Source organism: Episyrphus balteatus, chromosome 3 (assembly GCF_945859705.1).
Source record: "Episyrphus balteatus chromosome 3, idEpiBalt1.1, whole genome shotgun sequence".
NCBI classification, from domain to species: Eukaryota; Metazoa; Arthropoda; class Insecta; order Diptera; family Syrphidae; genus Episyrphus; species Episyrphus balteatus.
In genome coordinates, this window is record NC_079136.1 from 77,983,636 (window position 1) to 78,000,129 (window position 16,494).

The 16,494-nt window shown below is 29.3% G+C and overlaps 1 protein-coding gene across 6 annotated transcripts in view; it reads right to left on the bottom strand.

Moving 5' to 3' along the window:
* The window catches only part of LOC129914237 (microtubule-associated protein Jupiter), a 51,539-nt gene extending 35,544 nt beyond the window's left edge, over positions 1 to 15,995 (bottom strand). For 4 of the 6 annotated variants that reach the window (XM_055993394.1, XM_055993389.1, XM_055993392.1 and 1 more), the window contains exon 1: positions 14,977 to 15,120. In XM_055993394.1, coding sequence (XP_055849369.1) covers positions 14,977 to 15,038 — 62 coding nt within the window. In that variant the 5' untranslated portion in view covers positions 15,039 to 15,120. Of the gene's footprint in view, positions 1 to 14,976; positions 15,125 to 15,755 lie in introns of those variants that run through there. The other 2 variants (XM_055993391.1, XM_055993387.1) reach the window with 2 other exon arrangements.
* Between the last annotated feature and the right edge of the window lie 499 nt (positions 15,996 to 16,494).

Sequence of the window (16,494 nt, forward strand, 5' to 3'; positions counted from 1 at the left end):
ATCGATCATGAAAATGGCCTATTAAAAAAACTTAATCATAAATCAAAATCGTGAACCCATTTTTGAGTAAAATAAGTTTTTTCATGGCAAATTATGATTTTCCATTTTCCACCAACAATATTAATTTATCGGTCAATGTCAATTCATTTAGTGAATTGTCACTCTTTAATTAAAAAAAAAAAAAACAAACAATTCAACTGAATTGTGGACGATTTTATTGAATTTCTCAAATAAAATTAATTGATTGTATGTGGGTTTTGTGTAAACTAGAAAAATTGTTAGTCATTTCAGCATTTTCTCAATTAAATATTTGTGTGATAAAACTTAAGCTTGCAAAAATGAGATTAAAGCCTAACAAAAAGTTTTTTGCTTGCTATTATAATAATTACCTATCAGCTACTGTTTTGTCAGTGGTCTTTGTCACGACAATGAAAGCCTTTCGATGGATGATGAAGCTTGAAAGATTTTCAGCTTTTCAACTTTTATGCTTGAATAAAATTATAAGGTATTGCTGTCTTAAGACACTTTTCACTCAGCATGTATGTAAAGTGAGAATTAAAATAAAATTGTATGCTAACAAGCTACCATCGCTCGATTATGTAGTTGTCAAAATTCGACACATGTTCAACATATCAAAATGACAATTCAAGTGAAAGTGCATTCACTTTTGTAGATATATAGACGCGCAATAGAGTGTATCTTTTTTTCGGAACATCTTCGGAAATGTATCTTAAATAGAAACGAACAAAAAAAAAATAATAATATAAACGCGGTATCCATTCATTCGTAACTGTGACCCTCGTTTTGTTTAGTATGCTTTTGTAAACCTGTGCTGCGGTAACTGAAAAGTTCATTGCACAGGTGCCAAGTTGAAAAGACAAAAATCAAGCATGGGCTAGGGTATATAAGGGGCCAACAGTGAGGAAATGAAATTAACAACAAGTCAAGTGAAAAGAATCGGACGAATCTCTCTGTTTTCTATAAATGGAACCTTCAAATCAAATGAATGCTCCGACTCCGCTCCGAGCCGGCTGGTTGGTTTTGCAGCCGTGTTGATGGTCGGTGAAATTTAGAACTGTATATTGTATACACTCTGTGTCATGCAATCAGGTGTGTCATCATCTAAAATTCTTTTACCGTTAAGCTTGATTTTTTATTTTTGAAAACCGCAAAAGAACTTGAGTCTTTTCCGGTGCAACTAAAGTTCATAAAAATCACCTCTATTTTGAATGCTTAAAATAAGTTGGGTTTGCGTTTGTGAATTTTGGGATGGGCAGGCAACTGGTAAGTTCTCGTCGGTTGTCGGTTTAACCTGTCCCTGTTATTGATATATTAACTGTTGTGGATTTAAAAAATGTTCAGCTTGTTTTATGGAAGCACCATCTTCAAATTCACAAGAATGTGCCGACTTGAAAAGGCTAACTTATTTTGTATTTTTTTATTTACTCAGAATCTCACTTTAGAGTTAATGGATAGAATTGTACAATCAACTGGATTATAAAACAAAAAAATCAAGAATCTATCTTTACATCCGTAAAAAAATGGAAATGAAACAAAATATAGTAGAAGTTGTAATGATCGATAATCCATTAAAAAAGAAACGGTACCTCACTACTCATTAGCATTTGTGTGCATCAGTAATAACTAATAACTATAGGTCGTTATGATGTTACGTAAAATTCATAGAGCGGAAAATTAGAAAAAAAAAAAATTGAAATGTAGTTGTTTCTTTGGGTATCGATCCGATAAGTTCATATTATAAAAAGTTGTAAGAGTGAAATCTTTCAAGGTATCATTTTTTTTTTGTTTTACATTCAGAAAAAAAAAACTATTAAGTTAATTATTTTTTTAAATAAAAGATAAAGATGAAAAAGTTCTGTGGCTTTTTCGTTATGTTGATTTTGATTAAAACCACAAAAAAAATTTCACATGAATTCAGTACATACCCTACAGAGCAATTATTGTAATTCAATGAGTGAGTTTTTAGATGATATTGTTTTTTTCATATAAGATGAGACAAAAAGTAGTTCGAGGTTGCGACGAAATAAAACTTTTTTTTTAAATCAAGTTCTAAGTTAACTAAAAAATTAGTAAAATTAGTAATTATTGTGATTTTTCAAAGTTTTTATCTTCTTAAGCTTAAAATATGGATCTGCCTCCATTCATTCTCAATTCGTGTTCAAAAGTATCCCTGTATCGCTAAAAACTACGAATGAACTTTATAATGTGTAAAAATCAACCTAATTTTATTGTGTATGTGGTCACTAGGGCGTATACGTATTTTTTTTTTTAATAACGATTTTATTAAAAGTTTGTGGTAGTTTTCAAGAGCTTTATTAAATTTAAACTCACTTTCCTTTCTTAAACCTTTTAAGGTTTGATAAAAAATTGTTGCTCATCCTAAAGTTACTAGTTAGTTACTTTTGTAAACAATTTGTGGCGAAATAAAAAAAATTAATTTCAGAAACTGAAGCTAATTAAATGCAACCAAAAATTTGTAGGTCGCAAGTTTTTTGAGTTATTGAAATTTCCGCTCAAAAAAGTCTAAAGCTTTTTAAATGCTTTTCAATTCCACAAACTTCGTTTTTATAGCCTCAACAGTTTTTGTAATTTTTTAAAATTCCGCTAAAATAAGACTGAAGTTATCGCAAGAAAATTATCATTTTTTTATTTCCAAAATTGAAGCTAATTTGTTGCGCAAAAAACAACAATTTTGCAGCTCCTAAGCATCATTTTGTATTTCAATTTTAAGTTTCAAAAGTACACTTTCGGTTTGCTCAGGTCACTGAAGAAATTTAAATTTAAATAATTACATTTTTTAAATTTTTTTGTCACTATGTTAGAAAACAGATAGCTCAAAGGTTTGTTCTCAAAATAAAAAATATGCGAAAAATCTATCTAATGATTAAATATAATGATAATATGCTAGTACTTTAACGTGTTATTTTGTTTAAAATGTTATCATAAAAAAAAACACATACATGTGCCGAGCTCTTAAATCTTTTCGCATCTTAATCGTTTCCCAGTTGACAATTGGATGCGTCTACAGAGAGATGAAAGATGAAATAAAGCCTGTTGTTGTACACAGCAATCACAAGCTCCAGGCAATAATTGAATCGTCTCTTAACTTGTGTGACGTTCGGCACCTATTCATATCTGGTTTTACAAGAATTGTATACATATAAATTATTCACGCAAAATAAATTGATAGCTCTCCTACAATCGACGTTAATAGTATACTGTGTAATCAGTCATCAATATTATATAGTATATATTGATTAAGCTGTCCAAGTGGCATCTTTTTTGTATATGAAAGTATGTCTTCGATTAGCCATATTTTAGCATTCACTTCTGTCAGCCGCAAGGATTTGTTTGCCAGTCTTGCAAAAGTGTCATTTTTGTCTTGTTTATTTGAAAAGGTGGAATTTGTAATCAGCTTTGAGAACACTGGACTCGGACTGGTGTTTCGCACAAGTGTTAAGCGAGTGTGGTTCTTTTTTTTTTGGTGAAGCTGTTCAATTTTGTTTTACTACTTTTTTGTTTTTTCTTTCACAAAGCAGGCAACATTGATTAATGGGAATCACTAGGTCTTTTTTTAAAATAGAAACCAACCGCTGACAGGAAAAGTTGTACACAAAAAAAAAAAGGAAAATCTATTTGTTAGTTCATAAGAGAATGTTCGATGAAGTCTTTTGGAAGAAAAAAAAACCTTAGTTGAAAATTTTGTTAGAAAATTATTATTATTATTTATGAAGAGAGCTATGCTTATAGGAGGGTTAACAAGACAGTTGAATGGGGAGATACATTCACACCGTGTGTGGATTGGATTGGATACCACGTGCCGATGAAAGTAATTTGTCTTCGTCTTTGATATCGATGTGGTTTTTATTGATTTGTGTGTGCTGCGCCGACGCTGCCGCCGCCGCCTGTGGATGCCGTTCGCTGTTGTTTTTCAGAAGTTGCATGCAATGGGTTTTCGAAATTCAACTTATATTGTATTTCGTTAAATGCAATAATGAAGTTATTAATCTTTTGTTCAGATTGAAGAAAATAACTTTCTATAAAAGAACAATACTTTTGATTGAAATTGATGAATCATTGTTAGGAGAAAGATTGAAAATTGTTATTAGTGTTGAAACCATAAGCGAAGATAATACATATTTGTTTTATCTCAATTATATAAAAATTTTGGAGTATAAAGAAAAACACTAAGCTTGTTTAAATAAAAGGTTAGAATGATAAAGAATGAAAAAAATGTTGAAAAATCTGGCCGTGAAATAATGTCGAGCAAAATAACGCCAACTCCCAAAATTCGGCGTTATTTCAATTTACGAAAGCGAAATAATGCCGAACTTCAACATTCATCCTTATTGCACTTTTTCCAAGTGAAATATCGCCGAGCACCAACTGTGAAATAAGGCCGAATGTTAGAAAAATAAGAATAGAAGCAGACGCAGGGACATAACACCCAGGTAAAACGTTCCAAAAAATTAACCTAGATGTATTTTAAGAAGTGATAAAAATATGGCATTTCAATACCAAAATGAATGAAGTGGATTACAAAGAAATATTTCCTTAGCTTCACTTATACAGGGTGTCCCAAAAGTTAACGTCGAAACGAAAACGGCAGATAGGGTAGGTGGTGACGGTTATCAGAAAAATAATAAAAAAAATCGCAGCCATATATTTTGGGAGTTATGGGCATTTGAAAAAAGTCGAAAAAATGGCCACCCTGTGACAATTTTTCATGTGCCGTGACTACAAATCTTAATTTTTCTCATTTTTTTTCTTTTGTTACGGAACCTTGAATAACACTGCTATCAAATGCATTCAAAAATTTTAACTCAGCTGTATCAGTTTTAAAGAAAATATTACTTTTTTACCCAACTTAGCACTAAAAAATTTTACATGACTCTAATTCATGCACTACAATGTTTCGGCAAGTTGCTTTAAAAGTTGGTGTGTTCAATTCTCTTTTCAAAATGGTACCTATAACATTGTTGGGAATATTTCATAAATAACCGAGATACAATTTTTTTTCTTAAGAAATCTGACTTTTTTATGAGGTAATTTTTCCATATTATTCAAGTTTTGTACCCTTTCAGAACCTTTCAGAATACAAAAACTTAAATAATATTTAAAAATTACCTAAAAAAAAGTCGGATTTCTTAAGAAAAAAAAATTTATCTCGGTTATTTATGAAATATTCCCAACAATGTTATACCATTTTGAAAAGAGAATTGAACACACCAACTTTTAAGGCAACTTGCCGAAACATCGTAGTGCATTTTTTTTACACTACGGTTCTTTGAATTAGAGTCATGTAAAATTTTGTAGTTCTAAGTTGGGTAAAAAAGTAATATTTTCTTTAAAGCTGATGCAGCTGAGTTAAAATTTTTGAATGCATTTGATAGCAGGGTTATTTTAGGTTCCGTAACATAAGAAAAAAATGAGAAAAATTAAGATTTGTAGTCACGGCACATGAAAAACCGTCACAGGGTGGCCATTTTTTCGACTTTTTTTCAAATGCCCATAACTCCCAAAATATATGGCTGCGATTTTTTTTATTATTTTTCTGATAACTGTCACCACCTACCCTATCTACCGTTTTCGTTTCGACGTTAACTTTTGGGACACCCTGTATATTACACCTTGCCCAGCGAAAATTTTAATAAAATACATCTCATGCAACTTTCGTTTTTGAGAATTTGAGAAAAAAAACTTTTAGAATTCTTGTTTTAAAGAGTTTGATAAAATAAAACCAAAATATTCGCGCGATTTTCGAGTTTTAATAAATTTTAGGACATAAATTCCAAAAATAAAATTTTGGTGTATATAATTGTCACTATGCCTTAAAGCAATTTATATGAGATCAACGGTGGAGCGAATAGATAAAATTTGAATGTGAATTTATGTAAGTGGAAATATGAAGTCATTTAAAAATAAATTCCGAAAACGTGAAATATTGCCGAATCGGCGTTATTTCACTTTGTCATGGTGAAATAAGTCCGAACGTTCGGCTTTATTTCACTTTCGCAAAGTGAAATAAGGGTGATTTTAAAAATTCGGCGATATTTCGTTTATAGTTTAAGACTGTAAGAAAAATTAAAATCGGTTGAAATGTGACAAAGCAAATATTTTTGGAAGGAATTAAGGTCGAAAAAAGTTGCTTGTCCCTGAAACAATCTCTTTGGTTCTCAAATTACCATTGCAGCTGTAAAGTGTTGTAGCGACCTTTAACATTATATAAATATCCCAATCATTGTTTCACTGTGTGGTATAGTTTTTATACCGGATTACTGCCAGATATCAAGCCTTAAAACAAAAATTTGTTTGTATGTTATATGCTTAGGACACAATAACATAGAAGAATTTGATATAGGTCGAATGTGCATATTTTAACGTCTCCTACACCGAAGTAATACAGAAGATTTCTGCATAAGTTACAAATAAAAAATTTTGTGAGAGAAGTTAATTGAAATAACAGAGTCCTTAATTAGAATGTTTCTATGCATGACAGAGTATGTACATTTTACATGCACTTACAGCCAAAGAAATCAATTGCAAAATGAAAAATTTAACAGAAGCATTGTTATTTATTGTGAAAATTCTGTTAAATTGTCAATTAAAATTGATTAATTATTAATAATATATTCTTTTAAAAAAGTTCTAAGCAAAACAATTTGTCAAACACACTAATACATTTTTACTTTTGACCTAAAAAAAAAATCAAGCACTATTGTATATAAATAGTACACCCAAGTAGAAGACGTTGGTGTAGTTTCGCAAGAATAGTAATAAAAAGTTTCCTATTAAAAAAAAAAACATGCTTAGGGGCAATTCCATGGTAACTCACGTTACATTCACAAAAATTTCCAACAAATAAATAATTTTTTTTTTTCAATTTTAATGTAAATTGATACGAAATTACTATCCATGAAAGGAGCATAACTATTACTTTCATAATTAACTAAAAAAATTGTCTATATTTTTAACATTTGCTTGGGAAAAATAAAAGTTTGATGGTAACTCACGTTACAAAAATCGGACACGAATTTTTAGAGTCCGACAGTATGAAGTTTTTATGTGAAATTAAGAATCTTAATTTGTTTTCAATGAAGATTCCATACATACAAAATGACAAGCTTTTAATATGAGTGACAAAACCAAACATTTTTTCAATATTTCGAGGAAAAATTTTAAAATATTTAGGTAACTCACGTTACATTATTTTGGTAACTCATGTTACCTGCGATTTGTGGTTCCAAAAGTAAAGAAAAGATGCATTTTCACTCAAGTTTTTTTTAAACGAATAGTGTGTAACGAAGCTTGCTTAAATGTTAACTTATTTTAGCACTCACGAGGGGATATTGTCATCGTCACTATAAGACTCATCATATTTTCAGTTTGCTTGTTTTTCCGTCATTTTCATGTGAAATTCTTCTGTTGTTGGCAAGCTTATGCTATAAAAATGCTTTAAGATTATTAAACTCCCTGAATTTTATGTCTATCCATAAGGGAATACAACAAAGAATCTTTTCTTGCAACTTGCATAAAGCGTTGCCGTTTGTAAATAGTAATTTGCTTATAAAAAAAGTAAAAAAGACTGCATAATTTGTTCAAAATTCGTGTCCACTTTTTCATGGAATTACCCTTAGATATTTCGCTTCTTTTTTTGTTGCCTAATTGTCGAGATATCTGTCTACAACATACCTACATGGATGCCAAAGCAAGTTAAGGTTTTAGGCATTACAAAAAGGTACAGCACATTGCTGTAGGTGAAACCGTTGGTTTTAATTAATTTTTTTTTCACAAATTAAGTCAATTTTTGCCAAATTAAGTCAATTTTTTTTTGGAAAATTTCCCCTCCTGGCTAAAGGAGGGGCAACTAGCTTTTTTGCACATTCCTCGTGAATCTACTTGTATATATATATTCTTTGATAAATACGTATGTACGTAAACTTCTTTACCATTTTTTTATCTTTTTTACTCAAATTTTCTCAAATAGGTATTAGTTAGATCTATTAATTTATTAACTATAAAAATGTATTGATTTCAAATGTTCATTTGTTTTAATTTAAGGAGTTTGAAGACGGTTTTTTTTATTAGGGGTTAGGATATAAGAGTTTTAATTTTGATTCTTAAATAAAACATTTTTTACAACTTATGCAATATTAATGAAATATTTTTTATAACTAAAATTTTATGACATTTTATAAAAAAAAATTGTGTAATTAGAAGTTTTTGCTATTTCAAATTTCTTTTCCTAGTCCTATTAGCGCTTTTAAAATTTTTGCATAAAAAGTTTAACAGCTCTATTCTGCTATTCGATTCACGTGAATCGAAGGATTCCCTTTCTTTATCATGTCAAATTGGCTTTGAAAAATTTCTAATTTTCGATAGCAAAGTGTTATTCCCGTCTGTTTTAGAAATTTTAAAGAAAAAAAAAATTGTCTACATATAATTTTAACCACCTTTTAAACACTTCTTATTTTAGACTTTCACATGAATCGAATAGCAGAATAGGGCTGTAAATATGATTCCACTTTCGATTGCAGTCTTAATACTAATTTACCATTACATTCTTCACACAAAGCATATCGTATAAAAAATCCTTACCTGCAAAGAAAAGAAATAAACAAAAATTATTATTTTTAAATTCGACAACATAAGATGAATAAGAAAAATGAGTAATTTCTACCAAAGTTATTTAGAATAAATTGTCACAAGATTGATTTTGTTTTTTAGCGTATAAATTAATCCTCATAAATTATGTTTTCCATTAGTAACTTTTTCATTTTTATCAATAAATTAAACCCACGCATCAAAATTAGTCCTTCTTTTTTAGTTTTTGTTTTCTTTCATTTTGTAAGCAACAGTGGGATGGTACATAGTTTCCAATTGATTTAACAATTACATTTATTTTTACATGCAAAAATAAAAACCCACAATAATGAACATAAGGACACAACATTTATTTCGCTCTTATTGCCAGATTTGAACACGCCAGTTAACTTTGCTCAAAGGTATTTTTAGGAATGTTTGATATTGTCCGTGACTGGCACACGACGAGTTTGATAGGCATTGTATACAATATTTTATATCGTATTTGTCCTGAATAAATTTTTCTGCTAACCATTGAGTATCACGTGTTTTTAAAAGAAAGAAGTGAATCCCACTTGGATCAATATTCCTATTTCTAAGTAGCAAAAAAAAAAAAAGCAAATCAAATACAGACTAAGGCAATTTATTGTTATATACATTAAATATGACGACAATGTGCTCAAATCAATGAAATGATTTTTTGGCCTTCGGGTTTTTTAACCGAATGTTTAGACCTTTTTTGTAGTTTGTAGTTAGAAGCTTTTTGAAAGAAAGGAAATAATTGAAAGAAATGTTCTTAAATTCAAACAATTTCGCCTGCAAAACTAAAATTTAAGAAATCAGTTCAAGGAATTGAACTACAGCTCAGACTTTGATAGCCTTAAATTCAATTTAGATTCTTTGATGGTATTTAGCAAAATTAACTAATTTTTTTTTGTAGCGAAGCTCAATTAAGTGGAATTTTTAAGTAAAATAACTAGTGGAATACTTAAAAGCTTAGGAATGTATGTAAAACAAAATTCAATTCAAACGGTTTTGCATAATTATGTGCAGACAAGTGAATCTAAATTAACATCGGTTTTGCTTCGCAAATAGCCAAAACAGATAGTGTAGCAGGGAAGCAGCCAAATGTGATTAAATTTTATTATGAAACTGGTATTTTTGAAAGTATTCTATTACAACTTTAAAGCATAACCAACCATTCATATTAATTTCCAAGTCTGTACCATGCAGATGGGTAATTAATCACCAAAAAAAAAAACAACATTTTTTACATCTAAACCGTTGATTAATATGAATTAATCTGTTACAAATCAAAACAAACTTTTTAAAGTAGATCGCTTTTAATTCATCTATTCAGATTATTCTTTTCTTTTTGGGTATAGTATAATACCTAATCCATTTATAATGTTAAACATAAGTTTCAACGATTTTTTGTACCTTTACCTTTCTCACGATATTATAATAGTGATTTGCATAATTTTTCGGTTATCCAGATCTAAAACACATTGGATGGCGATACATTTGAATGCCGCTTCATATAATTAATTGCATTTAAAGCTTCTTAAATTATTTTTTATTTTGATCTGATTTAGGTAGCCAATATTTAAATTTTTAATAACTATTTATTTCTTGGGGATTAAAAAGCTACCAAATCAATAAATTAAGGTAAGTATTTGTTATAAGATAGTTTTTTGTACAACTTCTATATTTGATATCTTAATAAGTTTTTTTTTTAATTTTTAATTGGATAGTGCACTTCTACTTGGTCTTTAACTTCTGGAAAAAACATTTTTTTTATTAATGCCTAGTCCACAGATCGAGCTAAATTTTAGCTGACATTGTTTTCTCCATTTTTCTTCACTTATTTTCCGTGCACTTAATTGTGACATAAAAAATGTGGGTTGGAAACGAAAACGTGATTTTTCAGCTGAAATTCTTGAATACATTTTTACTCGGCTTGGAGACAATTTTGTAGGGATCTAAAATTTAGCTCGATCTGAAGGAAACGCTTTTGTTTTCGTTATTAGATTTTATTTATTTTTAAATGCTTTCGAGTTCAAAGTTTTATCAAAATTTTTAGATCTGTTTTTGAAAATTTTGAGTTTTGAAAAAATTTTCACAAAACGATCCAAAGGCAATTTAAATTAAAAGCTTCTTTCTTTCTGGAAAAAAAAACTAACATAATCTAGTAAGTTTGTATTGTTATTATACCGTTTGAAAGTAGAAATTGTTCAAAATTTTACAAGAACATTTTATCGAAAACCGTAAGGATTCGGGATAACAAGTTATCAAATTCTGAGAGCCCTTAAGTCCTCCTATCAGCAATCGGCATATTTCTCATATTTTGAACAAAAAAAAACTTATAACTTCAATCCAAAACGTTTTTAAAATTTTAAATTTTTAGTTTGTCTGTCCTTTTTTGTCTTCTTACATACTAAGAAACCACTAAGCCATATCGTTTCTAGTGAGGTGCAAAAATTTTTAACTTTTAATTTGCATTTTCCCATTTTAAAATGGCGATGGAAGTACAACTTCAAACTTAGATGTTTCATCTCAAATTATATGACATGAACAATGAGTTCACCCGAAATTGACTGCAGAGAAACTTAAGTGTGTTTTAACAGATTATTTTTTTAAATACATAGATTCAATATCCTTCTCTGGTATTGATTTTAGTCCTTGGAAAAGAGCGGATAAATAATTTAAAACTGATGGGACAGTTCTTGTCCCCAGTATTTCTAAGGTTATTTCTACATGTATACATTACACAAACTATGATAATTTTATTTTAATACTAAGTCTTATTTATGTCTAAGAAACCTTAGAAAATGTTTTTCTTATAGTTAAACCATAATTTTACCTCTTGCAGTTAGTTCAAAGTATACAGAGAAAGTACATTATATAGAATGCAGATTTACTACTGCACGGTGCACTTCCCTTTGTTTGTCTATACTCCCTTCAAAGTCTATGTTCTTCTTTTTTGTGTCTAGATATTTACATAGATATATAAATACTTGTATACTATACTGTGGACTGTGGAGTTCACTCAAGTACAAATCCTTTTTTGTTAAGACTCTTTCTTTTCGCTTCGTGGACGTTTTTGTATTATGTACATTTTACAAGAAGGACTAAACAGGACGATAATAGGAAAACTATTCCTTTTTTTTTCACAACACATATTTGGCTAGTGTAAGTTTTTTTTGTATGTTTTTTCGTTGTAGTTAAATCAAAAGGATAATGCCCTCATCCAATGTCAATCTATAAAAAATGTACATAATGTACACTCAAAACAAGGAATTATAATTTTAAATTTGGCCCATGGGAAAAGTATTAAAAAGTGTGACAAAGTGTGAAATTTTAAAGGCGCACGCAATAAACAGGTGTACGAGTCGGTATATTGTATCAAAATAAATCAATGTAAAATTCCCAATAGATTTGTATATATATACATAGTTGGATGTGGCTATTTTAACACTTCTAACGAACAGTCTATATCAGGAGGAGTATATAAATATGTATTTAGGCGGAATGCTAGTATGAAGGTGGATGAAGTTTATGGTTTTGTTTTGAACTCTGCTCTAGCACGTAATAGTTAGACGGGTTTAATGCACTTTGTACTTTGTGGCAAAAGTAACTAACTATACGAGACAGCCCAGGTGGTAATTTTTTTTGTAAGACCTAGTTGACTGGCAGTAGATTTTGCGGAAGTGTTTGTTCTAATCAAATTAAAAAGATTGTACTAACGTTATGAAATATTTATGTATAGTATTTATTGATTAAAAATACAAATTAATTTCATTAATTAATTTCAATTTATTAAAAAGAAAAAATCAACCAAAAACTATGGTATAATAATGTGATTTAATATATAGAAAGATGATTTATGTTATTTTGTTGACATTTCTTCAATTCTGCATCAAATAAATGTTGTTTGAAGAAAAAAAAAACACAAATTATTCTGATTTGGTAATTTCATATTAGATTATGAAGAGTTTTTTTAATACTCTACTTTTATATAATTGCGTGCCACTATGTAACCGATATTGAATTTTCATATATTCATTTATCAGAGAAGTCGTGGGTCATGCAACTTCTTCTTCTAATTCTTCATTTCCAATTCCAGGCAGTTAAGGTCACAATATCAATAATCCACATCAAACACAAAACAAAAACAGAATTGAAAAAACAACATTTTCTCCATAAATAAATAAATACTACTTTCTAAAAATAACAAAGTGTTGAAAACACTCATCTTTAAACACCAGAGAACCAATGCAAAAGATAACCTTTAATCTTATGGATCTATCATTTTGTTTTTAAACTTCACGTTTTCCTAGTTCTTTATTTAACACAAGTATTGGGAAATATTGAGTAAAAAGATTTCGTTATGTTTTTTTTAAATTATGTGAAAAATGTTCTAATACTTTATGGGACAGTGAATGTCTTGTTTTTAAATAATTTATGGACAAGTTCCTTTTTGAAAGTCAAAGTAGATAATAATTTTAATAGAAAAAAGTTTTTTCTTCCAAAAAAAATGAGAAAAATATTGTTTTAATTTCTAGATGAACGACTTGCTCTGAAATATGCTCCGAATTCCGAGAAAGTCTTAAAGTCATTTCACTAAAACCAAAGTATTGTCGCATCTTCCAATAAAAAATGAAATGATAAGGCTTTTGAGAAGTAAAGAAGTTAAAGAAAGGTAATATACTTTTGGTTAAAGTTCTGTCTGATTACACTGTGCTTGAAAATGCAACTTTTTTTTACCGACAGATGGCGCCCCTATCTACTAAAGATAATTCGAGTATGCTGAACACGATGGCGTCCTTAGTTTTTCAAAGTTGGCTCAGTTAAGAAAGATTTTGGCCCTTGAAATTTTCTGTTTTAAGCCCAAAATCATCGAAAAGCCCCATGATTATTTGGCATTTATTGGTTTTTAATCGACGTTTATGAATCAAATATATAATCTTTTAGTAGAATTACAGTTTGTAGAAGATATTGAATCAGTAAAATGACTATTTTGAAACGTTTAAACATACATGTTTGACAAAAAACTATTTTCTCTTTGCAAAAAAACTTCATATTTTACTCAGTTTTTCTTCAAATTTTATTATTTTACTTTTATATCTTATAACCAGAAAAATGACAATATTTTGATGTTATTTCCTACAAAAATCATCAAAATTTCATTTCGACAATATAATTTTTCCATATGAAACTAAAATTATCACAAATAATGGTTTGACATGTTGCTTGGAAATTTTTTCCTGAGAAATTTTTATCCATATTTTTCAATGATTGTATTATTTAAGATTTTTTTGTGTTTTGTTATAAAAAACGAAAAACCAATATTAAAGAGCTAATAACAAAAATTTAATAACTTTATATAAATTTAGAAAAAGTGAGTGAGTAAGCATTTTTGTGTTTGTTTAATTGTTTAATAGTGGATACAATAATTTGCAGTTGAATTTCATGTCTAGAAAATTAAAAAAAAAAAAAATTCATGGCCAAACAATATTTATATTATGTCTATACAAAAAGAAAACATCACAAAACACATTTGTGTCCATATAAAGAAAAAACCAATGAACCAAAGAAACAAAAAAACTCATATCCACAAAAGACAAGAAAATTGACAATGAATTATACCTAATTATATACGATTATGGGCAACGATCCCATTTTATTTTCAAAAACAGTTTTTAATTACATTATGTTTTGGAGTTTTTAATAAATACAAAAAAAAAACTTCCCTCATCGAATCTAATACTTTCATTGGAACTTATGTATAACAAAGGAATTTTTATGTTTTCATATCATGAGCTACAACAAAAACAACAACAAGAAGAGACACCATTGTTATGTTTAACTTTAATACTTAGGGCCCCTTATCAAAAAAAAAAAAAAAACTTGTATATAAAAACTTTCCCGGAAGGAAACCAAACCCAATTGCACCCCTCATAATTCGATACAAATATTTAAAAGACGAAAATTATACCAAAAACAACTCCAGAGATTCTCCTATAAAATACAAAACAAAAAATTACAAAACAAAACAAAGAAGGAAGAAAAAAAAATAATAATGACGAAGAGTAGTGCTTAGCTTATAGGGTGCCAGAGACCAACAACAAGAACAACAGAACGGGGCAACAACGTCAAGACAACAACGCCGACGACGAATGGTCTGCGGAGTGACGTCGCCGTATCTTCGCGTTTGTAATAATCACCGCATTGCGGGTCATTAACATTGGTTTTATATTATAATTAAAAAAATAGATATACAAAACTAAAATAACTTTATGAAGGTAAAAAAAAAACCCTAAATTTATGCAGTAAAAAAAATAGATAGGATATAGAATTAGTTTTTCTTACCTCTTCTTTGTTTTACCAACATTGTATAATTCAACGTGTTTAAATGCAGCGTATGTTGCCATTTTTTTTTTGATTTATTTAAATTTTTTTTATAGCGATAAAAATCAACAGCACACTGTTTTTATATATTATTGTTATTTTTTCCTGCAGGGAATATAGAGAACAATTTTTTTGTTTAATTTATATTATTTTCAAGGATTTTCTTAAAAAGTCCTTGAGAACAAACAAAATACTATAAGAGGGTTCTACTCCCTCTCGTTTGCACTATATACACATAAAAACACACAAGAAAATAAAACAAAAAACTAACAAAAGATGTCAGGTAAAACACACTATAATATCGAAAGATCTCAAGGTGTACTCAAAACACAATTTTATTTTTGTTTTACTCTGATGTATATGTCAATGAGTGTCCTTTTTTTATTTTTGCTGCAGCTCTAGTGCATCTCGTTATAGAACGAAAACGTGTGGGTGTTTGGGGGAAAAAAGCTGCAGTGGGTAATCGATATTATGTGAGGAAACATAAAGTCCTTCGAATCATACAGATGTGAAATGAAAACCGCATAGGGACAGGACAGGGTGGAAGAAGAGATTTGTGTAAGGCTGAAGCTGCAAAAAAGAGCTTCTATGAAAGATACACACCAAAGTAAAGTACGAAAAAAAAGGACACTCATTTTAGTTTAGTAAAATATAATAAAAATATATTAAATCTTTTGTTATTTTTTTGTTGTTTTATTTTGTATTTGATTTTATATTTAAAAAAATAATCTTATTTCCACTTTTATGTTTATATCGCACCCTTTTTTTTTTATATAGTTCACGTTTTTTTTTGTAGAGATTCAATTTCAACACAGAGAAAAAAGTCCTTTTTTTTTCCAAATTGACCAAGAACAAAACTAAATTATATCCGTCAGATAACTTAGGGTAAATGCAACTGAACCTAGGAAACTTTTCCTGCTTTTCGGGAAGGTAGATTTTATTGAACAAAAAGAAAGAAAAACTGAAATATACCCAAAGAATTTGGTATGTGTGGTGGTAGTATATCTAGTATAAAGTGTGCTATCGGTATGGAATTAAGCTTTCAACTGAACGTAGCGCGGCGCAATGGAAAACATTTTATATCGATCCACAACTCAGCTGAGAGTACAGCGAGGTTGCTATTTGTTGGTTGAGTTAGGTAGTGGTGGTGCATGAAGCATGGCATGAGTATCTTTTTGGAGACGATGTTGGATAGATGGAGCCACCACATTACTTACAGCTCTCTGCACCGTTAGAAGAAAAAAAAAAAAAAAAAACACCAACGAAGAAGCTATAATGTCGTCATGGAGAAAAGGCATTAGAGAAGAGAAAGAAGTCGAGAAAAGTGTGGTGGGAAAAAAGGGGAAAGCTTCAATATAAATCTAGACTAGATAATGTATCTTGTTGTTTCAGTTCAGTATGCCTTTAATATTAAATTTTTATATGCAATAGAGGATGGTGCTGTTGTGTGTTGCCTCTGGATTGTTTTAATAAAGAAAC